This window comes from Hesperophylax consimilis, chromosome 26, assembly GCF_061612785.1.
Source record: "Hesperophylax consimilis isolate HC1 chromosome 26, BYU_Hcon_1.0, whole genome shotgun sequence".
NCBI classification, from domain to species: domain Eukaryota; kingdom Metazoa; phylum Arthropoda; class Insecta; order Trichoptera; family Limnephilidae; genus Hesperophylax; species Hesperophylax consimilis.
The window spans coordinates 9,317,793-9,345,335 of record NC_142861.1 but is presented as its reverse complement, the minus strand read 5'-3'; the positions used below and the strand labels follow the sequence as shown (position 1 = coordinate 9,345,335).

At 34.4% G+C, this 27,543-nt stretch overlaps 2 protein-coding genes across 2 annotated transcripts in view; both read right to left on the bottom strand.

Annotated features, from left to right (window-relative positions):
- Dh44 (corticotropin-releasing diuretic hormone 44) overlaps window positions 1-27,543 on the bottom strand; it is a 435,996-nt gene that overhangs the window by 222,629 nt on the left and 185,824 nt on the right. The window lies entirely within an intron of this gene.
- On the bottom strand, window positions 1,079-27,543 carry LOC149411076 (uncharacterized). Its single transcript, XM_089647636.1, has 3 exons — window positions 27,234-27,543; window positions 26,430-26,717; window positions 1,079-1,249 (listed from the first exon to the last, which is right to left on the bottom strand). The coding sequence occupies exons 1-3, from the start codon at window positions 27,375-27,377 to the stop codon at window positions 1,079-1,081; spliced, it is 603 nt and encodes a 200-aa protein (XP_089503762.1). The 5' UTR covers window positions 27,378-27,543.

Below are 27,543 nucleotides of genomic sequence, written 5' to 3'. Positions count from 1 at the left end.
AACTAATAATAAAACACAGTTTTATCAATGAATACTACTATCACGGGTATTTAATACAACGAATCAAATCATTATGCTTATATTCAAACAAAAAATCATCTTCTTAAAAATCAACTTATACATATGTTTTTTTTGAATAAATTTATATTTTTTTAACATTAATTTCTTATTCACAGGGCAAACATTAAAAGTAATTATGCTTTTAATTACTAGCTTTACTCTTAGAGCAATCTACATAGACATCAACTTTTTTCTCAGAAAATACTGACTTTTTGCACTTACAGCACACTAATTTTGACATTCTATTTTTTTAGCAGCAAAAAGCTCAGTATTAATGTTCTTTTGGGCTCTGGTTCTCGTGCCTGAAGTTTATTACCTGAATCAGTAGGTTTTGCGAGAATTTGGCTTATATTTTGTCTTTTGTCTATATAAGTCGGAGTTTCAAGTCTCATCTCCATTCAAGGCTTAACCGAATCTGTGCTGAGTTGTTTAATGAATTCTCTTTTGTTTGATGGTTTATTTGATCATATTGTGGCAATAAATTACAGCAGAATTGACAAAAGCCATGTTCAAGATGCCATAGAATACAGTCATTGACAATCTATTAGTTTTGCGGCTGCACCACATTGAGGAGCACATTTGATCAAATTTATCTACTCCTCCTTTTGTTTGGTTCTATAAATGAATCATGTCTGGTTTGCCACTTGAATTATTTATTATTGCATTTTCATCACAAGATAGAAGGTAAACCATATTTGCAGGTGGTTTGTACGATAGAAGTGTCAGAGGGCCATCAAAACAAAACGTAGAATTGCCAACAGGTCGAGATCTCGAGTTCTTCAATTTTTTTGTGAATTTCCCGCTTATTTGATCGAATATTGCCCAGTAGATTTAATTTGTAATTTGAGCTGGTCCTCGAGAGGTGCGGACTTCATTCATAGCTGAAGTTCTGAGAGATGATTGACCCCTATTTGTTGACCAAACATCCCGCGTCGATTCTTACCGCGAAGAGTATTTCCAGGAAGACGATAATTTTGCCCTGAGTTGGCAGATTGCAAAGCATGAGCAGCATCAAATGCTAGGTCAGCTTTTGAAATTTTGAGTCGGCTTCTTCAGTGGGAGCAGATTCTTGTAAAGGGAAAGCTTCTTCAGTTACATAGTTATTCTCATCTTCGCTTTGAATGTCGTCCAAACATGCTGTCCTCGTCTTCAGGAGCTGATTCTCCCAGAGAAAGACTATCTTCTTAGTCTAAGATTTTCAAAATATCGTTACTGTTTAATATATTAGACCATGACATATTGGTATCTGAAACAATGCCAAAATAAACACAAAATGGATGAAAAATTAACGAAAGTAAAAACATATAATCTTAGTTAAAAGTTACACAAAGCCTAAACATACGTCTCGTAGGCGTACTATACCTCAAAACCTCAAAAATGGCTGGACTTACCTTAGTGATGCAGGTACCATCGGCGAGCTTCTGTCGGCCACTGAGTTGGTTAAAGACCACGAGGCGCTAACTTCAACCGTTAGAAAGAGAAATAGAATTTAAGATTGTGTGTACGCCTCGCAGGCGTAGATAAGGCTTCTAGGGTTAAATTAAGATAATGTTATTTTACATGAAACCATTTTTTTTAATGAAAATCGAAATATGGCTTTTTTTACTTAAGTACTGCGCAAGAGTCCCAACTGTTCCAAACCGTCTTGAGCCAGTGAGACTATGGCGTCCACAATATTTGAAGGTAGTGGGGATGGAACACAGACATATGAATATAATAGACGAGAAGTTAAGGACGAGGGGTTAAAACAAGAGTTGCGGGACGCAGAGAGGAAAGCTGACTGTGATTCGTCAATAAATCAATCTGACAGTAAATAGGCATCTCGCATTATAATATCACCATGTAGTTCTTATAAGTAAAATCTGCTTTTGAATGAATAGACATTTTTGCATGGGAGCGCAAATTACTCGCCACGTTATGAACAAATTTGCGAAGTCCAAATTCGGCAAAATAAATTTCTTCTATTTTCAGAGTCGAATATTTCGTTTACGTATTTAGTTAAGACACTTTTATAAGTGTTCATAATTTACTTCCCAGTAACAACGATGCGCACACTTGAGAATCGCTACATTCGACCAATGTTGGCTCGATGTGATAGTATAATGTTTCTACAACTGATTCATATTATACGACGTGAATAAGCTTAAAATGATGCTTACATATGGAATGTAATACGACAATTGGGTTTATTCTCTTTTTCACATCTATTTTTACAAGTTTTCATATCACAAGCCACTATTTTGCCGTGTTATTTCATAAAATGCCTCGACCATAGCTCGACGCTAGTTCGAACAAGAATGATGACGTCACATTCTCAAGATTCACGGGAAGCCATACGCGAGCCCAGCCGGCTCCAATGGAACCGTTATGGGGAGTGGGGAATAATACGCTTTTAATTACTTAGGGCAGGTCTCCTAATATTCATATGTCTATGGGATGGAAGGATTTGGGAATAGGATGGTGTTGAAGTTACTGGCTACTCCGATCCAGTAACCAAAGAGATATTTTACTTGGGCGATACTTAGAGTATCTTCGAATATGTTACATATTATTTTTATTGAATTAATAAATTTACTTGGGATTTGAAATAGCGACATCCGCATTTCTAGTCGAGAGCCTTAACCCTCGACCACTGAGGCCGTCAATGTGATTAAAATGATTTTAGGTATTTTTGATACTACCAGGTATAATTATTGATAATACCTTATTTACTCCTTCTTCATCCTTCTCATCTTCTTCCCTCTCCCATTCCTTTCTGCCTTACAAAAAGATTGCCAAAAAAATCTCACTGTTGGGAAGAATAAGAAGATTCCTTAACACAGTTTCCAGTAAAAATGTGTACAACGCAATTATTGTACCACACATAAATTACTGTAGCAGCATTCTATTCTTATCCGACGACGGTTTAATGAAACAAATGACAATTCTACAAAATAGATCAATGAGAACCATATTGAAGAAAAACAGATACACAAAAATTAAGAACCTGTTGAAGGAGTTAAATATCTTGTCATTTAAACAAATTATTTACTTTAATACCATATTTTTAATCTACAAGATAATCAATGGCCATACGTCTAGTGAATTCCTAAGAAAAATTGATAAACTGCAGAACAAACACACACATGAGACAAGGAAAAGAAATGAATTGAGACTCCCCTTCAGGAAAAAAACACAGAGTCAAAAGTCATTGATGTACGGAGCGTTGAAGATATTTGGAGAGCTACCAGAAGAAATAAAATCAGAAGAAAACATAAAAACATTTAAAATTAAATTAAGAAAATATGTGATTGATTCATTTTAAATGTGTTACCATAATTATATGTATGGAGTCCGATTCGAGCCGCGGTCAACAGTGGTTGTGTGTACCTTACTATTGCCTAGTGCCGTTCGCCCGTTCCTGCGCTGCGTACAGATAAGAGATTATTGTTACATTTTATTTAATATTGTTTATCGTTTACCTATTTGTTTGCATTCCTGCTTACGGCTAATCCGTTTTTGTTTGTACAGTCAATGAAATAGACTGCGTATTATTTTTTCAGTTTAATTTTTAAAAGTTAAGTTTTTTTATATAATGGAGGAAGATGAAGATAGACCTCCCGACCCAGGGTCGATATTGGATTTTTCTGATTCGGAATCTAATACGAGCCAGGTTTCTATTACGCTCCCATCTCGTAAAAGACGACCATCGCATAGCCTTCACATTCCATCGAAAGTTAAATCTATACCGCCGATTCAAAAAACCTCGACCCCTAACGACCTTAACACCAATAGTAACATCCAGCCAAGTACTTTAACTAGCGATAATGCAAAAAGTACTGAATTACTTTATCCTGCTTCAGCTTCCGGTCCATTTACCGTTAATGTTCAGAGAACTGAACAGGGAAAACTTATTCATCCTTTAGATTTTGGAAAATTCGTATTTGACTCAAAAAATAATAACCTTGGTATTGTTAACGGTTCAATTAAACCGGAAGGGCGATATAAATTATCTATCGAGTTTAACACTGCCGCTTCCGCAAATTGATTTGTAAAAAAAATTGACTCGCTCTCAAAATATAAATATAAATCGTTCATCCCTACATTTAACCTTTCGAGAATGGGTCTTGTGCGAGGAATTCCCGCGGAGATCCCAGAGGCTGAAATTGTTGATGCTTTGTATAATTCTCACGGAACACCGAAAGTATTAAAAGTACGTCGACTGAACTACAAGGATTCTACTGACGGAAACACGATCTGGAAACCTTCCCAGTCTGTTGTTGTTACATTTGAGGGACAATCCCTACCGTCTCGTGTGTTAATTTATTATACCTCGCTTCCCGTCGAAGTTTATAAATTTCCAACAATACAATGTTTCAACTGCTGCCGGTTCGGACATTCGAAATCCGTATGCCGCTCCCCCCCACGTTGTTACTATTGCGGAGAAGGTCACCCATTTGATCAATGTCCGAAATCTTCCAATGATCCCATTTGCATTAACTGTTCGGGTGCACATACCGCGGTCAGTCTAGCCTGTCCGGAATAAACAAGACAGAAGAACATAAAACATAAAATGGCTACCGACAACATTTCGTACTTCCAGGCCTCAAAGTTAATCTCTCCTGCGAAAAAATCATTCGCAGAGATGACATCGTCCTCAGCTCCTTTCCAAACAACCACCTTTTTAAATTCAACGTCATCTTCTCACAGAGAAACCATTCTCAAGCCAGTCAAACCCAACCCAAAATATACACCTTACCTTGATAAAAAACAATTGAATAATATTTTGGCCAGCCCGAATGGGAATGCCAAATCCCAGACGCCCAATGGGTGTGCCATTAATGGTAATTCTTCCCCTCCTGCTCTCCCCGAAATAATGAATAATAATTATTTTATACACATTTTAATTACCCTTTTAATTTCTATCCTTACAAACAACAATACTGTACCGTCCAACGCTGCCGATTACATCTGATAATATTATTACTCCAGCGTCTGGACGGTGTAGGCCCTGTGATTGGTCAAATTCAAATTTTGTTTAAATAAGACTTTAAAGATTAAGACACGATTTCATACTGAAATAGAATCGCCACATGTAATACGATATTTCTTAAAAAATATCGTTTCTGCTCATACAATTTTTGGATAATATCGAAGAAAATATGTCTTAGAAAGTTCATAATCCATTGGATTAATTACATTACAGTGAAAATTATCCACAATTACGTGATTACGTTTGACGTTTGACGAAAAAAGCACGCGTTAATTCAATATGGCCGATACCCGATACGCATCGTGGCTATAGGTGGCCGACAGAGCGCCCCTCTGGCGGTGAAGAAACGAATCAAATGACTGGCGCGTATATTTAAATATGCAAAATTACTTGAACATCAAGCGTTTAATAATAAGATTTCTTCTGGAAGTTTAGTTCAACTTTGCAGTGGCATTTTTCATTATTATTTATAATTTTTTTTTGCTTATTAATTACATCTGATTTTATATTGACATGTTTTCTAATTTCTAACATTTCTAAATTATTTATTTGCGATGCTTTAATCCTGAGTGAAGTATTTTAAGACCTGAATTTTTATCGAAAGTGTGATTCAAAAGATGATTTGCAAACTCATATTCACTATTTCCATTTAGAACCCTGAGATGTTTTTTAGTTCTGACTTCAAAGTTTCTATTGGTTCTACCTTTGTAAAATAAATTACAATCCAGCCCAATTGAGTTTATAAACTCCTGATTTTTTTGTTTGATTTTCGCAATCTTTATTATTAAGAATATATTTATTCATTCTGTTATTAGTGTAAAACGCCGGTTGAATAGTACTAGGAATGTTTATATATATAATTTTAGAAGTGTCGTTATCCACAAACAGAATTCTACGCCATTGTTTATTTATATCTTAAGAACTAGGGTAAAAATACCGTTTGAAGATAATATGTTTAATTATTTTATTTAGTATTTCAACTATCAATTTATTAGAATAACCGTTATTAAATGTTATTTGTCTTATGAATATATTGTTTTATGGTTATATGCAAAAAAAAAATTCAGGTCTTAAAATACTTCACACAGGATATAAAGCATCACAAATAAATAATTTCGAAATTTTAGAAATAAGAGAACATGTTTATAAAAGTAGATGTAATTAACAAGAATTTTTTTTTATAAGCTCTCTTTTAAATATTTTCCCACTTAACTGGTCTTTCATATTGTAATTCCTAATTCTTATAAACCCAGCCTACTCTTACCCCTCCCCCCTCCTTCCACTTATTTTTTCCAATTGTAATCTATATTTAATTTTTGACTTCGGTGTATACTTCGTTCATGAAACATGTATTGGTTGTATATAATAAAGTGAAGTTAAAAAAGTTATTTGTTTTTTAATAAAATAAAGTTTAATCGGATAACATTATTTTATCTATTTCCATTGTATATCAATGCATACGTACATATTAAAATGTAAACATTATATTTATTTATTAATTGGACAATTTGCATGGCGCCGCTTTTGTGAGATATCACCTCAGGGGCGCTATATTGTAATAATCTACCTTTATATATAGATTTTTACTCTCCTGATGAAGGTGTATATATAATCTAACTTTAAACTTTATTAGATACAGTAACAGTTTTAGGTAAAGAATTACCACCAGTTGGAGTAAAATTCACACCTTTTAATTAAACCGACTGCTAATCACATTGCACAATTACCCTCCTTTTATCCATAAACACGGGTACAATTAATCAATATGTAATAATGTATTATTTCAGTCAACTCTGTTGTAACTATCTTTAATTGTTGTGACAAACTATACGATATTGATTCAACTTATAGACATTGACGGTTGTAACACATATTTAAGCACTGCAAGTCTCCTATGAGCAAATTATATTAGGTACCATAACAGTTAATATCAGTTGTAGACATGTAGTCAATAATAGTGTTTCATTTGAAATAATCCATCACAAATACGTAAAATTTCATTTATTCAAACAACTGTCATTCTTATTATGCCAAAATTGAGCATGTTATTATTCATTAACTCCTTCCTGTTCCGTGTTTTAACAATATATACTCACCCTCTCTCTGTGAATGACCTAATATCTATCTATTAAATGTAACTGTTGTTAGTATCACTTAAACTGGGCGCAGCCCAACCAAGTGCCGCCCGCAGGGCCTAGCAGCAAAAACCCGTGGAGCGGGTTTTTAACTGCTAGTTAAATCTTTATTATCTTGCCTCCCCAATGGCTTCGAAACTGAACAAAATTCTTCAGTGGAACAGTAGAAGCCTCTTCGCTAACAAATCTGACCTAATTCAATTACTCGACGAACACGACGTTTCAGTAGCCGCTATTTCTGAAACGTGGTTAAAACCCTCCTTTCACTTAAAAATTCCAGGTTATTATTGTCTCAGACACGACAGACCGGATGGTAAAGGCGGCTCGGCTCTGATAATCCATAATTCTATCCCGTTTAAAGAAATTAATATTCATACTCCCTCCGACGATATCCAGATAATAGCAGCTGTCTTATCTGATATCACAATATTGTCAATATATATTCCTCCCTCTACGACTTTTATTGAAAATGAATGGGCACCAATCTTAACCCAGATTTGTTCCCCTTATATGATCCTTGGAGATTTTAATGCACATTCCCCTTCTTGGGGTAGCGAAATAACAAATCGTTCTGGCCGCAATCTTTTAGATTTTATTGATACTCATAACCTATGTTTTTTAAATGACGGATCTCCAACCAGATTCACCCCCCCTCATCAACGAAAAAGTGCTGTTGATATATCTCTTTGTTCGTATTCGTTAGCATCTAAATGCTCTTGGGACATCCTAAACGATCCCCTCTCTAGTGATCATTTTCCAATTATAATCCGCTTCCACCATCAATTTAACACTTATTCCCAGTTAAAAATAATCTCAAATTTAGAACGAAAGATGCGAATTGGAGCACTTTCTCTTCTGAACTAGATAACCTTATTAATTTAACAAAATCGTCCCCGGGAGACATCAGAATGCAATGTGAGACGTTTCCTTCTATGGTTATAAATGCAGCAGAAAAATCCATCCCGAAACGCAATGCGAACATTAAAATAAAACACTCTACTCCGTGGTGGGACGAGGAATGCACTCGCTCCGTCAACTCTCGAAAAATAGCAATTTCCTCTTTTCGTAAGTGTATGTCACTAGAAAATTTTTTAGCAGTCAAAAAAGCCCAGGCAGAAACCAAACGAATTTTGAAAAATAAGAAGCGCGCTGGATGGCGGAAGTTCTGTGAGAACCTGTCTCCGGAAACTCCCCAGTCTTCAGTTTGGTCTAGCTTAAAAAAATTTGGATCATCGTATTCTCCGCCAAGAATCAAACATAAATCAGAAGAAATTCTTATAGGATTTGCGGATAAAATAGCCCCCCCATCAGTTGCCGGATGTGAAGAAATGCCTTCTATTAAGCCGTATCCATCTCACTCTAACTGGCTAGATGCTCCTTTCTCCATTGATGAGATGAAACGAGTGATAAGAGCCCTTTCTGACTCTGCTCCAGGTCCCGATGGAATATTTTATAGTTTCATTAAATCATTTTCTGATATGGCGGTTGAATATTTCTTATCTCTTATTAATAATATGTTTGAAACAGGACTAATTCCGGATGTTTGGAAAACTCAAAAAATCATTCCCATTTTAAAACCTGGAAAAAATCCATCTGAAATTTCGTCTTATCGGCTAATTGCTCTTTCATCATGTTTGATGAAAGCAGCGGAACGTTTGATAAAAAACAGACTAGAGTGGTTTGTTGAAAGTCAAGATATTATCTCACCAAATCAGTATGGTTTTCGGAAAAAGAAATCTACAATGGATAATTTAAGTTTGTTCACAACTGATATCCGAGTTTCTCAATCCCTAAATTCTTATACATTGGCCACATTCCTTGACCTTTCATCAGCTTACGATGATGTTTTACTGAATGTTTTGAAAGAAAAGCTAATTAAAAAACAAATTCCCCCGAAACTAGTCCAATTTATTATTAATTTGCTCACAAATAGGTCCATTATTATTGAGTCTTCCTCTAAATGCTTAAGGCGCAAACTATGGAGAGGTTTACCCCAGGGTTCTGTTATCAGTCCTCTGTTGTTTAATATTTATATAAGCGACCTAGACTCAGTAATTCCTTTTTCTATCAAGCGACTTTACTCTGCGGATGATATCCTTATATATTTGTTACATAAAAATATTATTCTTGCAGCTAAGGAAATGAATTTGGCTTTACAATATATTAAATGCTGGTTGTCAATAAATGGGATGAATCTGGCGGCATCTAAAACAAGGGTCGTAGCTTTCACGCGCAAAAGAAAAATTCCCCACTTCTCAATCTCTTTTGATAATGTGCCTCTACAAACCGCTACTCAAATCAAATTCCTCGGTCTTCTTTTGAACCATAAACTTTCCTGGCTTCCACACATTCAGATAATTTCTACAAAGTGTGAAAAGGGACTTAATATGATGCGAGCAGTTTCCAGAGTATGGGATCTCATCCTACCACTCTTAAATTAATGTATAATTCCCTAGTTCGGAGCCACTTGGATTACGGCACATTCCTTTTTGACCCCCTCCCTAAATATTTAGATAAGAAAATGGAAAGAATTCAATCAAAAGCCCTCAGAATGATTATTGGAGCTATGAAGTCTTCTCCAATTAATGCTCTTCGGGTGGAATGTGGGGAGCCTCCATTATATTTCAGAAGGCAATTTCTTGCCAATAAATATATTTTCAAGGCTTTATCGTTATCACATCATCCTATTAAACAAAGTCTTAATCGGCTAAGTGTTAATTTGAATTCTAACAAAAGATTGAGTGAAAAAAAATGTTTTCCTCTCCTAATTAAAAGTTTTCATCTCTATAATTCTCTGTCATCTTCCCTCCAATATCTTCAAGACGTTCCCAATCTCCCTATATACAATATTCCATTTAAGGCAATCACTTTTATGCCGAACACAATAACATCAGACTTTCGGAAGAATATTTTATCTTCCCCAAATAAATTTCATAATGTGGATGACTGTTTTAAAAGCATTGTGGCTTCAAAATTCCCTGGATTTTCCATCCTTTACACTGATGGTTCCAAATTTGAAAATAAAAGATGTGGAGCATCGATATAAAGTGCAGAATTCAACATCAATCTCACTTATAAATTACCAAAAGAAGTTTCCATATTTACAGCTGAATGCTTTGCAATTGAACAAGCGCTAAATCAAATCCAGGTTCTCAACATTCATCGAGCCTTACTATGTACTGATTCGCTAAGTGCTCTAACTAAAATTATGTCAAATATTCTATGTTATCCGGAAGATAATATTATATGTAAAATAAAAAATCTTCTCAATTCTCTAAGTGAATCTGGGTTTGAGACGACATTGGCCTGGGTCCCTGCCCATTTGGGTATAGAGGGTAATGAGATGGCCGATTCTCTCGCCAAATCTGGTTCAGATTCCGGAACTATCGCACTAAATTTTAGAATCCCTATCTCCGATGTCTTCCCAATTCTTAAATCCAACATGTCTCGTGCCTGGGAAGAAAATTGGGCAGTCTCCAAAATAAGAACTGGATCTTTCTATGCTGGAATTCAAAACCATATCCCCGCTAAGCCATGGTTTCACGGTAAAAAACTGTCAAAACGATTCATTTCATGTATTTCGAGAATGAGAATTGGTCACTGTTCAATTGCATCCCACTTGGCTAGAATTAGAGTTTTGGATGATCCGGTCTGCCAGTGCGGTGTGGAAGAGGAAACCCTCGACCACGTTTTCTTTAACTGTAAAAATCATTCATCTTTCAAGAACATATACCGCCGTCTTATTAAAATCACACACCAGTCCCCCCTTAACATTTCACACCTTTTATCTCTTAACAATTCTCGTGTTCATACAGCTTTATGTAAGTTTATTAACCTGAATGAATTCAACATTTAATTTGTTTTAGCGATCTAAGTGAGTCCAATGTTTAATTTGTTTTATTATTCTCCCAATAGATTAACCGATTTTTTTTTATCCACTTTAACTGTTACCGGCACAAAGCACTCTTTTCAGGGTGAAATGCCTAAAACCAAAAAAAAAAAAATTATATGTATATTTATATGTATATAAGGATTGTATTAGGACATAGATAACTATGTACCTACTTAAAATACCACAATAAACAATAAATAAACAATAAACAATAAACAAAATATTCCTATTATTGGGGATGTCATAGTTCCACTGGCTCCAGACGATCCGGAGCAGTTTAATTTTTTGATATAAAAAAATATATTATTAACAGAAAATGGTGATTTTAAGAATTTTTTTTTATAATTAACTTAATATTAAACCACCCATATTCCAATACGCGGTTTTAAAAACCTTATTAATCTTTTCTGTGTAAAAATTATAATTATATTATTTATAAAATTAGAAACGAAATTTCAGGACCAGATGCCAGTTTATACGAATTTTATACCTGAAATTTATATTCATAAAATAATTGACCTACTTGAAAAAACTTCATCTCAAAAATCGTTAATCGAAGGCATCCAAGCTTAAAGCTCTGCGCTTTAGAAAATGCACGTAATGAAAGTTGCTAATTTTCTCATAAAGCTGCCTCAAAATATAGAAGCAATCAATATATTTTAATATTAAGGCTATACACAACTTACACTATGATTTAGATAGCGTTAATTTAATTATAAAATATAAAATAAACATTTAAAAATATTAAGATGAATATTAACTTTCAAAAATACAGTTTTTTACTATTAAGTCCCGTTAAGCTGATTGATATCAGTTTGTCGACGGGTTCTTTAAACAATTACTTTTTAAATACATATACAATTTTAACAAGTTTATAAAATATACGGTTCCATGATAACTCAACACAGTGACAATTCAACACACCTTTAAAAAGTGATATAAAGTCATTAGAAAAGATGAACAAAAAAAAATTAAACCTAATCTAAACTAACTTAACCTAAACTACTTAACCCAGTTAAAAAAAGTTTTTGTTTCATCACTTTCCATGACTTTAAATAACTTTTTAGAGATGTGATGATATTATTACATAGAATTTTTCGTTTACTAAAAAGTGAAGTTATAATTTTTCCAGTTTAAAATACAAATATTTAGCTACCCAGATAGCTAGTGAAAGATAAAGCTCGATTTTCCACTTCGTGTTCTTTTTGCAAGCTTAAAGCTCGGCTTGCTGATTCCATTAAGATCAATTTGTTTTTCTTCCTCGGGACGATTTGAATTATCGGACATGAATTGGTTTTACAGCGAACCTAAAAACAGGGGCTGTCGTTAAACGGGTTGGGTAATTCTGAATGTCATCCTGTGCGGCTTTGGTTAATTCGAAAAACGATTTCAAATCCTTTGATAAATTATAATTTAAATTCTAAAACAGTACCTACTAAAACGTTTTTTTCATCTTTTCTTTTGACCAAATCGCATTCAACTAAAATGAGGTTTTTTTTATGTAAATATATCAGCCAGTTTTGTCTCTAATTGGGATATTGTATTGTAGATGGTGGGGAAAGGAAAACGACGTGAAAGAGGATGGTTGGGAAGTACCTGGCTAAAGCCATTTTAAGTAACGTTTCGAGAGGGGCGGGTATCGGTACCTCCGCTCCGGGTACCATTTATTGGATAACCAATACCTCTACCATAGATAGCAAAGAAGCACGGTTCCATGGGGTGAGGATTATCCAGGTCTTGGTCACCTACTGTGTGGCGAGCTTGATTTGGAGAGACTGGTTGAGGGAGATTTTTTTATCTCTCCAGCAAGATTCTCTCGAATCATCGACTTGAACTTCCCACATCTTCCTTTCCTTTTAAAACATGCCCCAATGCAGCATCCTCAAAGATGACACGTGTGGTAGCTAGTAAAAAAGGGTGGCGCTTAACTAGTATATTATGCCATATCTTTATAACGGTAACCGGATAAATCATCAAAATGATAATTCATCACATCTTTAAGAAGTTATATAAAGTCATGGAAAGTGATGAAACAAAAAAATTATTAACTGGGTTATGTAGGTTAGATTAGGTAAGTTAAAAAAAAAATCATCGTTTCTAATGAGTTTATATCACTTTTCAAAAGTGTGTTGAATTGTCACTGTGTTGAGTTTTCATGGAACCCTTTAAAACACTCATACATGTTTACTTTTTCTTCTTTTAGAAACTGTTCTATTATTGTAACATTAGTATTTCAACTATGTCATTGTTACTAACTTACATATAGGTATTTTACTTACTAATGATATCTTATAATATATTATATTCTGTAATTTTTTTGATAAAATAAACAAAATTAAAAAAAAACAACTTTCACTCTTGAACGTGCTGCAAATATACTATTAAGATATTAAAATCAACATTCAGAACATTCTAGGGTGTCTTCATGATAATATCATATGATTGCAAATAATCATAGTTTCAAAAAAATACAGAGAATACCCAAAAAATACCAATACCAATACCAATACAAAAATACCCTCCATATTAATGAAAAATTAAAACATTTAGATGACTTAAAAATCTGAACCTAAGAAATTAACAGCTAGATAACTTAAAAATCTGAACCTAAGAAATTAACAGTTAGATAACTTAAAAACCTGAACCTTTAAAATTAACAGTTAGATAACTTAAAAACATGAACCTAAGAAATAAACTGTTTGATATCTTAAAAACCTGAACCTAAGAAATTAACAGTTAGATAACTTAAAAACCTGAACCTAAGAAATAAACAGTTAGATAACATAAAAACCTGAACATAAGATATTAACAGTTAGATAACTTAAAAACCGGAACCTAAGAAATTAACAGTTAGATAACTTAAAAATCTGAACCTAAGAAATTAACAGTTAGATAACTTAAAAACCTGAACCTAAGAAATTAACAGTTAGATAACTTAAAAACCTTAACCTAAGAAATAAACAGTTAGATAACTTAAAAATCTGAACCTAAGAAATTAACAGTTAGATAACTTAAAAACCTGAAACTAGGAAATTAACAGTTAGATAACTTAAAAACCTGAACCTAAGAAATTAACACATAGATAACTTAAAAACCTAAAACTGGGAATTTAAAAAATCCCTTAATAAGTTAAGGACAAAAAATCTCATATCTTACAGACCCATCTAAGATAATATATTCGCATTTATCATCCGCTCTATCTCCACCCCCCACTCTTTACTAAACCCTAATCACGCCTCCACCCCCACTTTCACACATATATTATGCTCACCCAAAAATGTTGTAAAATTTATTATTAAGCTGAGTTAGTATATATTTTAACAAAGAAAGGAACGGTTGTTCCGAAATCGTTAATTAAAAAAATATAGAAGTTTGTACAATATTTCATATAATACTTAAAAAAATACATTTTCGAAGAAATCGACACAAAATGTTACATGCCGTGATTCTTCTATATAATAAGAAAGATATTTGTTGTTGTGATTGTCTCTTATAGACACAAAAAATACTGAACTTAAAAAATTCGTTTGTTCTTATTATTGCCAGGAGTGTTAAGAGAGTGGTTTGATGGTAGAATAAGTAGGGAACGCCCGGGGAAAACTTCGCACTATATCTGCACTAGAATGAGATACAGAGTAGAATAAAAGTCGAAATAATGTAGTATGTGATCAAGTGAAACAAAAAAAATATATAAAAAAGTTAAACATTTCAATTCTTTCAAATAATATTAACTCCACCTTAAAAATAAACCCAGTTTTTAGGTAAACTAGAATTCACAACCACAAAACATTACTTCAAACCATTTATAACCACGAACAATGCCAGGTACACGTCAGCAAGTTCATTATAAATATGTAAGAATAAATCTTAAGGCGATGCCATACGTAGTAATGCAAAATCATTTGTTTTTGGTTTGAAAATTTGGTCGCCTAGAAATGTTTCAGATGCTTTAATTAAATACTGCGAGTAGAATACATCTTGGCCTTTGAAATAATCGAGTAATTTTTAGATAAGTCTTTTTATAAGCCCAGAAAAAAATAATGTATAAGGCCTATGAAAACTGTTTTAAAGTTCAAAATTTCCTACTTACGAACCCATTTTAGGTTATGATTTTATTGTATAATGTGGCAAATTAAGTTATTTATCAAATGATCGAAAAAAAATTAAATATTTATGCCTGAACATCCACAAAATAAAATAAAAGCCACTTTTTGGCCATGTTTTTTTCTTGCATAAATCAAAACAGGCGTATGGTGTTAAGCGGAAATTTAAACCTTATCGCCATCTACGTAAGGGTTGTTATTGATATCGTCTCAATTTAAAATATTACACGACGTAGTGCATCGCCTTAATGAATCCTATCAATATGTATCATTGAATTAACATTTGAAAGCGTTAATTAATTAAATTAATTATATTAAAGCAATTATGTACGTGATCGGTTGTTAACTCGTAAGGGATTATACAAAGGTTTATTCAGAATCATTGATCACAATATGAGATCAAAGTAACTAACTGTTAGAACCTGTAATGATTACATATTTGGAATAGGTCGACTGTGAAATGGTAAATACGATAAACTTGGTCGATGGATAACCCAAATTACTGTAAACAATGTTTTATTTGTCATTGATCTGTTCAATTTGTCGGTCGAGAGTTCGTATCCCAGCGTCCGCGAGAAATTCTATATAATTAAATGGTGTTATTTCGCATTTGATTCATATAAGATAATGTACTTGCGGCACGTTTGAGTGGTATTCTAGTGATATTCTCAGTATCGCCATGGAAAAATCTACGTTCCATCCCCATACTCATCAGCGTAACAACAAACTCCAATGAGGGGTGCCATAGTCTCACTGGTTCCGGTTTGTAGGGAGCAGTTAAAATAAAAATTGGATCCAGACTAAGTAGGGGTACACAACACGGTCTCGTCATACACTCCTTAATTCATTCATATTCATACATTGTCTCATACGTACTCTTATCACTAAATCTGATAATTCATTGGTAAGGCCTGCATCAGAATCAAAAATTTGAAGAGATTCTAAATAAATTAGCAACAGTCTTTTTTCTCCGTGGAGGGTGAACAATGTTGGCGACATGATTTTTTCGTGTATCTTATTATCAATAAGGGCTCATGGCCCATCTCCCTTGTTTCTTTTAATCTATGTTTTAATCCCTAGACTGCTGGATTACATAAACCAACTACATTTTATTAGAATAAATTTTAAGTCTGAAGGATAAATGTCACAACACCTCCCTGCAACAATTTTAAATTCTTTGTTTTCACCGGTAAAGCAAAGAATTGCCTTGTCATAAGCCTATGTAATCCTTCTTTGGATTTAAAACTCAGTTCAGGTAAAGCAAGGGTTGATACCAGAGATTTATAGGGGTTGAAGGGGCTAAAATAAAATAAAAGCCTATAACTGACTTGTAGAAGATTTTCATTTGTCGACAAAATGACAAACACAACCCCAACGGCCCTTTACAGTAACGATCAAAGGCACGTCAAAAAAATACAAAATGTTTGACGTGTTTGAAGATTTAAGACGAGACAATACCCTAAAATACAGCCAGAATCTTAATGACAGCCGTACACAAAAACATGCAACACATAACACATCACACCTCTAAAATACTGTGGAACCTAACCTAACCTAACGACGTAAGTGATGCAGTTGTGTAAAACAATATTAGGCTCGCGGCCTGGCGTAATGGATGGAGGCACGGTCAACTTTGCCCCTAGCAGGCCTAGAAAAACCGATCTTTCCGTGGAGTTTATTTGATTTTTTTTTGATGAACGAATTACTAAAATCTGAAATGTTTCTAAAGGTATAAGAGCGAGGACACTTTTTGACACACTTGCTAATAACAGCTGTTGAACACGAGAAACAACGCAAATGACAGTGACGGAGTGTGGATTTTTTTATTTATTTTTTGCTTTTAATGGAAAAAAAATGTTACCGGACAGAAAAGCGCCCATAACATTTTTTACTCCAAATGTGCTGAGGAATAGCTGGTTAAAGTTTGTCGGATACTTGCCGATACACCCTGTATAAAAGAAGCAAGGCAAGTACATGTAAAAAAGTATTTAGTTGGAAGATGAGTGTAAAGTACATTGTTGTAGTTATTTATCAGTAATAGGAAGCTTTGTAGATGCACGCACAGATGGCAGTGCATAGAGCTTGCTGGGAAGTCCGCAAGATGGAGCCAGTAGCCAGTTGTCGCCATGGACAGTGCAAAGGCTCTCAGACAATCTCACTGGTCCAGATTCCAATTAGCAAGCTTCTAGTCAGGTCGACTATCGAGTCACTAATATAATACGCGGAGTATTAATAAATCATTGATTAATATAAAGAACCTATTATTTATAAATTCCTTCCAAGACGAGTTGGAGATCTGTTTGTGCAAACACAACAATTATGTGCTGTAGAAGTACATTGAAAAGAGAAAGAAAACAAAATGTGAGTTAAAACGTATATAATATAAAGTTATAAGTAATAAAACATTTATTTAATTTAATTACTTCTACTCTACCTTGTATGATATTTAGTTGAAGCATTGTCTTTTACGGAAAGTGTATGAGATATCGGTTATTTTGAAGATTAATTCATGTAGAAATAGTTTTTTTGATAAAATTGTCTTTAAATATTTTTTTAGAGTGCGCAATGTTTGGATTTTGTCTTTAATGCTTCTAATTTTTTCCGGTAGTCGATAAAAAAAGTTCTTACTTGGTAAGTACAATAATTTCGTCATTGCACAAGCAGCATGTTTTGAAAACAGTATTTTTAAAATTTTGTCAGGTTATTCATAACCCGGGAATATTTGTTTTTCTTTTTAAGGAAAAAAAACATATCCCAAAATAATCCGGCTCGAAGGACCAAAAAAAGTATGACTTCGAGAAGGGGATTTGCAATTTTTTTAAAAATTAATTTTTCTTGATAGAAAATTTCTATAATGGTTACCTAGCTTTCCCTTTTTTTCCCAGTACGAATCTTGGCCGTAACTTAGTTATCAAAACGAACAAAATCTATAGCTTCCTTGTAATGGTCTGTTTTCAGTTTTCCGAATAAATTCAATAACGATATTTCATATTAAAGATAGTTCGCTGAGTTGCAGTCACCTTTGGATACCATACTTTTCATATAAATTCCTGTTTGGCCTGACTGTATTTTCATTGCAAATAAATCTATCTTCTTCTTCACGAAAGTTCATTGGAGTGGAAAATTAGCAATTTCAAAAAGCTTAATCGAATTTATAAAATTATTACAGTATTTGCTGGCTTGAATAATGCTTACGTTCAAATGAACGTCATCTTTAAGGTGCAATTTTGAAAAACTGAATTATGGTAACTAAATTTTCTTCAGAAGTGATGACAAAATACTATAGAAAATATTTAATATATTTTCCACAGTTATTTCAAAATCGACTTTTACTCTGCATCACCCTGTTCTTTTTATAAAAGAAAATGGTGAAGCAAGTTCATTATCATAAATGTATATTTGCGGCACGTTCCATAGTAGGTACTTTCAGTATCGCCCTGTTGTGAAAGTGAAACATTGCATGAAATGATGGCCGTGTTTGGTGACGAGATCTGAATAGACAGGTACTTCCTTACCTTCCTCTTCTCCATCTACTTCCCCTCCCAATTACCTTCAGCCTCACAATACACCCCAATTGGGGATGCCATAGTCTCACTGGCCTCATACCGTTGGGACTCTAGTGCGGTTTCACAATAAAAATCTAGTTACGCAGGTATATAAAATTCGTACATGTGTAAAGTTTGTTTGAAAAAACTTTGGCCGTGCTTAATGGCTAAATCTGAATAGCCAGCTACTTTCCCACCTTCCTCTTTCTATCTCTTTACCATCCCGACTACCTTCAGCCTCACAATTTTATGCCCAAATTTAGGTTACCTAAGTCCCTTGGGAAGTTGGAACTCTTGTGCGGTATTCACAAAAAAATGATTTTTCTATTTTTGTAGGTTGTGTCAAAACTGACTTGAAAGGATTTCTGTTTTCTATGCAAAGGAAAAAATAATTATGTGTGAGACATAAATATAATTATCCATTGTACCACGGAAATTCTTTTGTAACTGACATCATAAAAAAGTAATTGAATATGTTACTTTTCACTTAGGCTGGCCGCATACATACGTTTTCCGTATTCGATTTCCGAATTCGTTTTCCGTATTCGGAATTCCGTGAGACTAGCGCAAACGTTCGTTTTTCTTCATTCGGAATGTATAAACGTCAGTACCAGTGTTGCCAACAAGGGCAAATTTTATATTTTCTTGAAATTTTCTAGCCACCCCCCCATGAATTTTTCATGACGTCATTAGGTTTTTTCCATTCGGTTTCTTCGAACGCGCCGGCTTGCATTCGGAACGTGCGTAAGGAATTTGTTCCGTTCGGAACTAAAACGAACGTGTGCGTCAGTTAATGTATTTTCTACTGATTCCGTGTATTCGGATGTCCGAATACGGAAAACGAATTCGGAAATCGAATACGGAAAACGTATGTATGCGGCCAGCCTTAAAAGGAAAATTCTAGCCTATTTCTGATCAGCGTAGCAATTTATGTATAATCCATAAAGCATAGTAAGTTTTACATTATGCGCAATTGCCCGAACTACAAGAGTGCTACCCACAATGTTTGAACAATGGCGGAAACTTCACAGTTCAGGGCATCCGAACTATTGTGAAATTTACAATTTGGGTACGTTTTCTATGTGCACTGACATGAAATATGTAAGCTTTAAAACATATGGGTACATAGGTTTTCAAGATATGTTTTGAGGTAACCACCTTTGGAGAGCGTAGCCAGAAATCAGCGTATCTGTTTTCCAAAAACTCTAAAACCCGGGAAACGCCCGGGACTTCAACTACTCGTATGAATAAAAATGTGTTTTTTTTTTAAAGAAAGACGAACATTCCCGGGTTGCGAATAAACTGACAATATTTGAAAATCTCTTACTTCTACCACAGTAAGCGGAAAATTTTGCTTGATGTTGTGATGGAGGACTTAGCCAGCCGAGGAATTGTTGACGCAAATATATATACATCTCCCTTTAATATATGTTCCTGCATTCCTCCGATTAAATAACCTGTCCTTGTCTGACAGTGTGAAGTTACTACATACATACGTCAGTGAATTTTCTAAAATTTAATATACATCACCAGTCTGCTGCAAACTGACGAAACCGGTGCAGTGAACATGTTGTTAAACAGTGTGTTTAACTAGAGTATATTACGGAAGTTAGTAGTGTCCCTCGAGGACATAATATCGATCGAAAAGACCAAGGGTAAGTCGGAATTTCATTTCCAATTCTATCTTTAAACCACAGCTACCCCAACAGTAGTGCCAAAATTGATTACAGTCCTCAATTATACCACAAACTGATTCGCATACAATAATAAATATTAGAAAAATATATATAACACTATTTTGTTATGCCACTATTTTATTTATGAAACAATATTATAATTTTAAATAAATAAAAAAATAATAATAATTATAACAACTGATATAAGTTGAGTTTCTTTTTGAGTTGGGCTTTCGAGTTGGAATTTTCTGGTATTAATTTAAAAAAATCATAACTTTGAATTTTAATACGGAGACATATAAACTGATTATAGTGCTAAAACGAATTCAAACATATTTTACCGTTTATCCTATATTGTTAGGATTTATAAAAAATTATTGAAAAATCGTAAATGCGCGAATTCTGCTAGTCAAACATGGCATATTATGGCGTGCGATCACTCGAGACTTTCTGCAAACTCGGTATAATATGCCGAAAATCACTCGATATCTAAGTTGCTATGATTTTCTGCACCATAATTTTATAAATCGACTTATTCGCTTGTTATTTTTTTTTAAATAGCTCTGCGAAGTTATTATATTTAGCTAAAATAATACGAAACGGCCATCTAAATTCTATATTCTCTACAGTAGAGCAATCAAACGCAGAGAGGTATTTAACCTTAATTAATTTCCGGTGTTAAAGTGTTTTGTTGGTCTTTTTTGTGCAAAATCAATCTTTCCTCTGGGAGCAGGAACGAACGTCAGATAATCGATTTTTACTGAAGTTAAAACAAAATTTCGTAGGAATTTTGATTAATGGTAAGCTTGTGCTTTAAACAGGTAAAATAAGTCCGCAGTTCAATAAACAAAAAAGTTTCTAATTTTGTGCCAATTATAAGACGAAGAAATATAATGCTCCTCACTTTATCAGGTGTTTTAAACAAGAGATTTTACATACAAAAGGGTATTTTAATTTAACCCCATGGATGGTGTGATGTCATATACGCCAAACGCCTGTAGCAAATGAGGAGCAAACATACAGGGTTTTCCAATAAGAGGTGTTATTTTGAATAGCCCGTTTTTTCGGTAGATGTTACTTTTGAAGCTGTCATTTTTTGACATTTGACAAGTAGAAACTACATTATTAATAAAAATGGAACGATACATGCTTCAACAATGCATTGAAATTATTAAATTTACTTGAGTGAATCAACGAAAATCATCTTGAGTGATGCGGCCCATTTCCACCTCGGTGGCTTCGTCAACAAGCAAAATTGTCGCATCTGGGGCTCGGTAAACCCAAAAGTTAGTGTTACAAAGCCTCTTTATCTTCAAAGTGTGACTGTTTGGTGCGGCTTATGGTCCGGCGGAGTCATTGGACCTTACTTTTTCGAAAATGAGGCTGGAGCAACAGATACGGTGAATGGATTGCGCTATCGAGAGATGATGAATGATTTTCTATGGCCGGAATTGGATGGTATTTATCTGGACAACGTTTACTTTCAACAAGACGGCGCTACGTGCCACACAAGCAACGAAACCATTGATATTTTACGATTGAATAGCAAAATAACACCTCTTATTGGAAAATCCTGTACAAAAAGCGATTTGTCGAACAGATAATAAGCTGAGAAAATCACAAATAACTGTTTTATAACAACCTAACCTATGTGCTCGAAAAAAAAATGGGTGTGTCAAGCCTACGCAAGACAGAAGTGAAACTTCTAGTATTCCTCTCTCTCTATTTTCATTTCATCATCTCTATTTTCTCTCTTAGGTTAGTTTGAAAATTAGAGGTTAAATAATTCAACGACGAAGCATGGATTTGCTTTTTCTAATATTTTCTTATAGATGAATGACGTTCGATTAATGTATAGTTCCAAAAATTTTCAATTTATTCACAAGTATACAATATTACATAAATAACAATATTACAATTAAATATCTCGTCACTACTCATTTTTAACACTGAAATTCTGTACCAAACCGTATGAACCACAATCAATTACGTATTTCACTCGTATTACACTCACGACGCAGTATACTAACCAAGCAGCTGATGCTTGGCGTGGCGCAGTTCGCTGGTGTCTGAGAGAGAGGAAAGAAGAGAAGAGAGAGAACGTTCGTGAGCGGCTCCCCCACCTCAACAAGCGCATATGGTGAGAGAGGGACAGTGAACGGTGAGCGGTGGTGGGGGTACCCGCATTTTCGTGTCGATCCTGACTCGGTTTTACTCCGAAATCCATTACGCGCCTAAAGAAGTTTCACTTCAATAATCTTCGTGTAATGTGTAGTTTATATATATATAAAAACGAGATATAGATAATCTCAATAATATTAGACTATTCTTGGTTATTAATTTTTACGGTTGAAATTTTGACAAAACTCGATTTGCTTGAGCGAAACTTTGGGGACAAATCTCTGTTTGAAAATTAAGTTTATGGTAGGCTTTTTTTAAGGTTAATTCCGCTTCATACAAACAACATCGATTTCAATTTAAATATCTGATGGAGACAACTATTTAAGTCGGGGTTTAAGTAAACCTGCACAAAATATGTTTTTAGGTCGTTAGTTTGGGTTATTTTGATAATTTTTGCGTATATCCTTACCTTCAAATATAACTTTGAGCAAAATTGAAACTTTTATGTATCTTTTACCATCTCCAACGACGTAAGTAGTTATTTCTTGAAGTGATTATGTTGAAATCAAGTGCTATTTATATATTTTTTAAGATGTGCAGGGAAATCCGGCAAGTTTATCGTAAATAATATAATGAATTGTAATTAAAAATAACTATAATAGTAATAAAACGATTAAAAAAACAAAAGATTAAAAAAAACCGTACCACAAACATTCATAATCAAAACGTCAAGATATTTCAGAGAAATAAAAATTATATACAGGGTGTATCGGCACTAACCCGACAAACTTTAACCAGCTATTCCTTAGCACATTTGGAGTAAAAAATGTTATGTGCACTTTGCTGTCCGGTAACGTTTTTTTTTAATAAAAAATTAATTAAACATATTTTCACCACATGTCACCACTGTTTTATCCTTTGTCAAAATTTGAAAGCAACATCGCAACTCTCGCGTGTTGCTGCGAACGAAGCCCGTATTACATAATCCAGTACCAGAAAAGAAATATTTTATTTAACAATAATGATTATTCACATTTTTCGTATGCGAATCACTGATTGTCTTCTTGTATTGTACACATCAGTTTTATTTTTGTATCTAAATTGTTTCACCTCTGGAATGCTTTGGTTTCACCTCTTACGCGTTTCACGTATTAAATAGTCTAATTTTGAAACTAAGAAACTAATTAGTAGATTTCCTGAATTTATAATCGAAGTCCAATAATTCTGAGCACTTTTAAAAACAATTTTCCTCACTTAGGTACTTATCAATAATAATAATTGGATTATTTGAACAGCGCCGTTGTTTTTTAAATCACCGTAAGTGCTCTGTCAAAATGTTACTTGCTAGGCTATCCTACAACGTATATTTTTTAATAAATTTAGTTATTTACAACTTCGCGGAATGTGATTTATGAATATTATTGCTTATGTTAAAAGCCTTCCAGAATTACCGGAATATAACGAGCAGCTTGACACACTTAAGTTTATTTCCACTAATTTGAAGGTACAAAGAATGTATAGTTTTAAAAACAATCCCGATGAATCAAAAAACGGTTCATATAAAACTGCTGCGCAACACACTGAGACAAAGGAAAGCACTCACACAAACGTCATGACTGCATTGGATTGACCACCTGCAAATGAATGCTGCCAGATTGCTAATTTATTTAAACAATAATTATTAAATTTTATTTAAAATATCGCAATTTTTTTAAAAAATCGACAATAAATTACAACTATAATTTAAAAAAAATATTCTTAACCCCACGCTTTTTCGTAATTGATTAATTAATTCAGAATTTAAACGTTGCTTGAAATGACTAGCCGTATTTGGTGACCAGATCTGAATATCCAGGTTCAGAATTTAAACGTTGCTTGAAATGACTAGCCGTATTTGGTGACCAGATCTGAATATCCAGGTTTAGAATTTAAACGTTGCTTGAAATGACTAGCCGTATTTGGTGACCAGATCTGAATATCCAGGTTCAGAATTTAAACGTTGCTTGAAATGACTAGCCGTATTTGGTGACCAGATCTGAATATCCAGGTTTAGAATTTAAACGTTGCTTGAAATGACTAGCCGTATTTGGTGACCAGATCTGAATATCCAGGTTCAGAATTTAAACGTTGCTTGAAATGACTAGCCGTATTTGGTGACCAGATCTGAATATCCAGGTTTAGAATTTAAACGTTACTTGAAATGACTAGCCGTATTTGGTGACCAGATCTGAATATCCAGGTTCAGAATTTAAACGTTGCTTGAAATGACTAGCCGTATTTGGTGACCAGATCTGAATATCCAGGTTTAGAATTTAAACGTTGCTTGAAATGACTAGCCGTATTTGGTGACCAGATCTGAATATCCAGGTACTTCCTCACCTTCCACTCCTTCCCTTAGCCATAAAACTTACCCCAATTCAACATAAAAATTGTTTAAATTATCGGATGTAATGAAATGCATAATAATTAGACCCCAAAATACTTAATTATTCAGGGAAATAAACCCCTGAGTCATCAGTTGGAAATACCAACGACATTAAGTGAAATTAACAATGCAATAATCCTATTATTGCATTGTTTAAAATTTCACTTAATTATTAGCATTAGCAAATAATATTGGGATTAGCAAATAATAATTTACGACAATTTACTCGGAAATCAATAAAGCCAGAATAATAAAAAAAGAAAGTTATCACTTACGTCGTCTGTAAGTGGCTTTACCAAAGTTTGATAATGCCGTCAGAAGGTGAAACAGCTGTCACGCGTAATAATAATTACAACTAGCAGAACTTGTTTATAAACACACTGTTTTTATAAATTTTTTAATAAGACTGTTAAAATAAAAAAAATCTCTAAATTGAAATGGAGTTCTACAAACTAAACTTAAAATCAAATAAATTTATTGCGAAGGTTCAAAGTACTGTACTGTAATATTATATTAAATAATTTTTACGTGTTTAATTATTGTTTAAAGTCAGATTAAAGCGATTAAAAAACCCACCTGGCAATTCTTATTCGAGTTTCGTTGTTTTTACGTATTGGCGCGCTTACAAGCATCAGTCGTCTCATTTTTAACCATTAATATTTAGTGTGTAGGAAAGAGAGAAGACGCTTTTCGACACACTTGTCGAAAAACTTGTTGAATGCCGACGGGCATACTCTTCTACAGATTTTATTAAATATTGATATGTAGGTAATATTGATGTGTAAATGAATGACATTGTGAGAATTTTACCAATAAATAATAAATGAAAATGCGGACATGTAGTTTATGTTAATTTTTTTATTGGAGCATTTGTTCGAAGTGACTACCATTATTTTCGATGCAAGCGTGTAGTCTTGTTATATTTTGATTATTTAAGTTTGCAGGATTTGCTTTAATTTCTGCAGCGGCTTCCATCACTCGTTCGAGCAGTTGCTCTCTTGAGGCTATTGGCTTAGCATACACTTTTTCCTTGAGAGCCCCCCACAGGTAGTAATCCAGGGGGGTCAGGTCGGGTGATCTTGGTGGCCAAGCAATGGCCGGACTTCCACGGCCTATCCAACGACCAGGAAACTCGACATCCAAGTAGTTCCGCACGGCAATCGAATAGTGTGGTGGGGCTCCATCGTGCTGGAACCACATTCTCCGTAGTAATTCGAGGTTCACATCTTCCAGAATCTCGCCCAGTTGCACTTGTAAGAACTCCAAATACATCGGTCCATTTAGTCTGGGAGGCAACTCGATTGGACCGAGTATTTGATTTCCCAGGATTCCTGCCCACATGTTGATGGAAAATCTGTCCTGGCTCGACGACTCCCGAACAAGCTTGGGGTTTTGTTCAGCCCAATGGTGCAAGTTGTGCACATTTAGCACTCCTGTTTTAGTGAACTGTGCTTCGTCGGTAAACAATATGTTTTTCATGAAGTCTGCATCTCTTATGACATTATGCAGCATTCTTCTGCAGTACACGACTCTGGAAAAGTGGTCATTCTCCATGAGGCCTTGGCAGCGCCTATAGTGAAAAGGTTTGAGCCCGTGCTTCTTCAGAACTCTCCATACCGCCATGTGTTCCCTGTGTCCTATCATCAGAGCGACCCGACGCACGGACAGCGTGGGGTCTTCGGTAATTAAGTTCAGGATTCTCTCCTCAACTGCCACAGGAACGATGTTGTGTCCTCCGCCGGCGCCTTCAATCCGTCCGATGCCACAGTCACGCAATTGTTGATACATCTGAAACAAAACAACAAATAACAACTGCTTTTATTATTCAGCTCAGTAATAATGTCAAATAAACAATCGCGGGCTTTTTCACTCATTTTATTTTTAAAGAACACTTATTTTAGGCACATATCAGAAAACTTACGTTTTCTCTTCATTTATTTCATTTTTTTATAGTAAAATGTATAACAAAGTGTTTTAAATTATAATTTTCTTAACTAGGTACGGTTGATATCTTGGATTCACAGGGGTGAAATTGAATTCAAGTAATTTAAATAATCCCATGGTGAGAAAGGGAGTGAATTCAATTGCAGTGAATGATGCATTTATTAGAGATTAAAATTAATTAACTTTTTAAAACGCCGTTTAGTGACCACTGAACACAAATCACCTAAAGTACAATTTACATTTTTAAAGTTGGTGGCCCCTTGTTATGTTTTTAATGTTCCCAGTTTAAATTTCAAAAGCGCTTTTTGGCATTATCAATGAATGTAAATAGTTTCAATAAACAATTGATAGGGTACAAACCTGGACAAAGGTAGCATGGTGTGGGACGCGTCTTCCAGGAAACCTCATGCGATACTCCCTTACGGCTGCTCGTGAATTTCCATTGCAAAATCCATAAACAAAAACAATATCTGCTTGCTCGGCAGGTGGATAATTGAGGGGCATATTTCAACAGTAAAAACTTAGATAACAAAACAAAAACGAAACTAGAAACTTGATGACATGCGAACTCCCAAAACAGCACTGACCACTGATACGAGACGGGGTGGCGGGAACCACACGGGACTTGAGACAGAATATGTGTGAAAGAGATGACAGTAGCGCGGCGTTG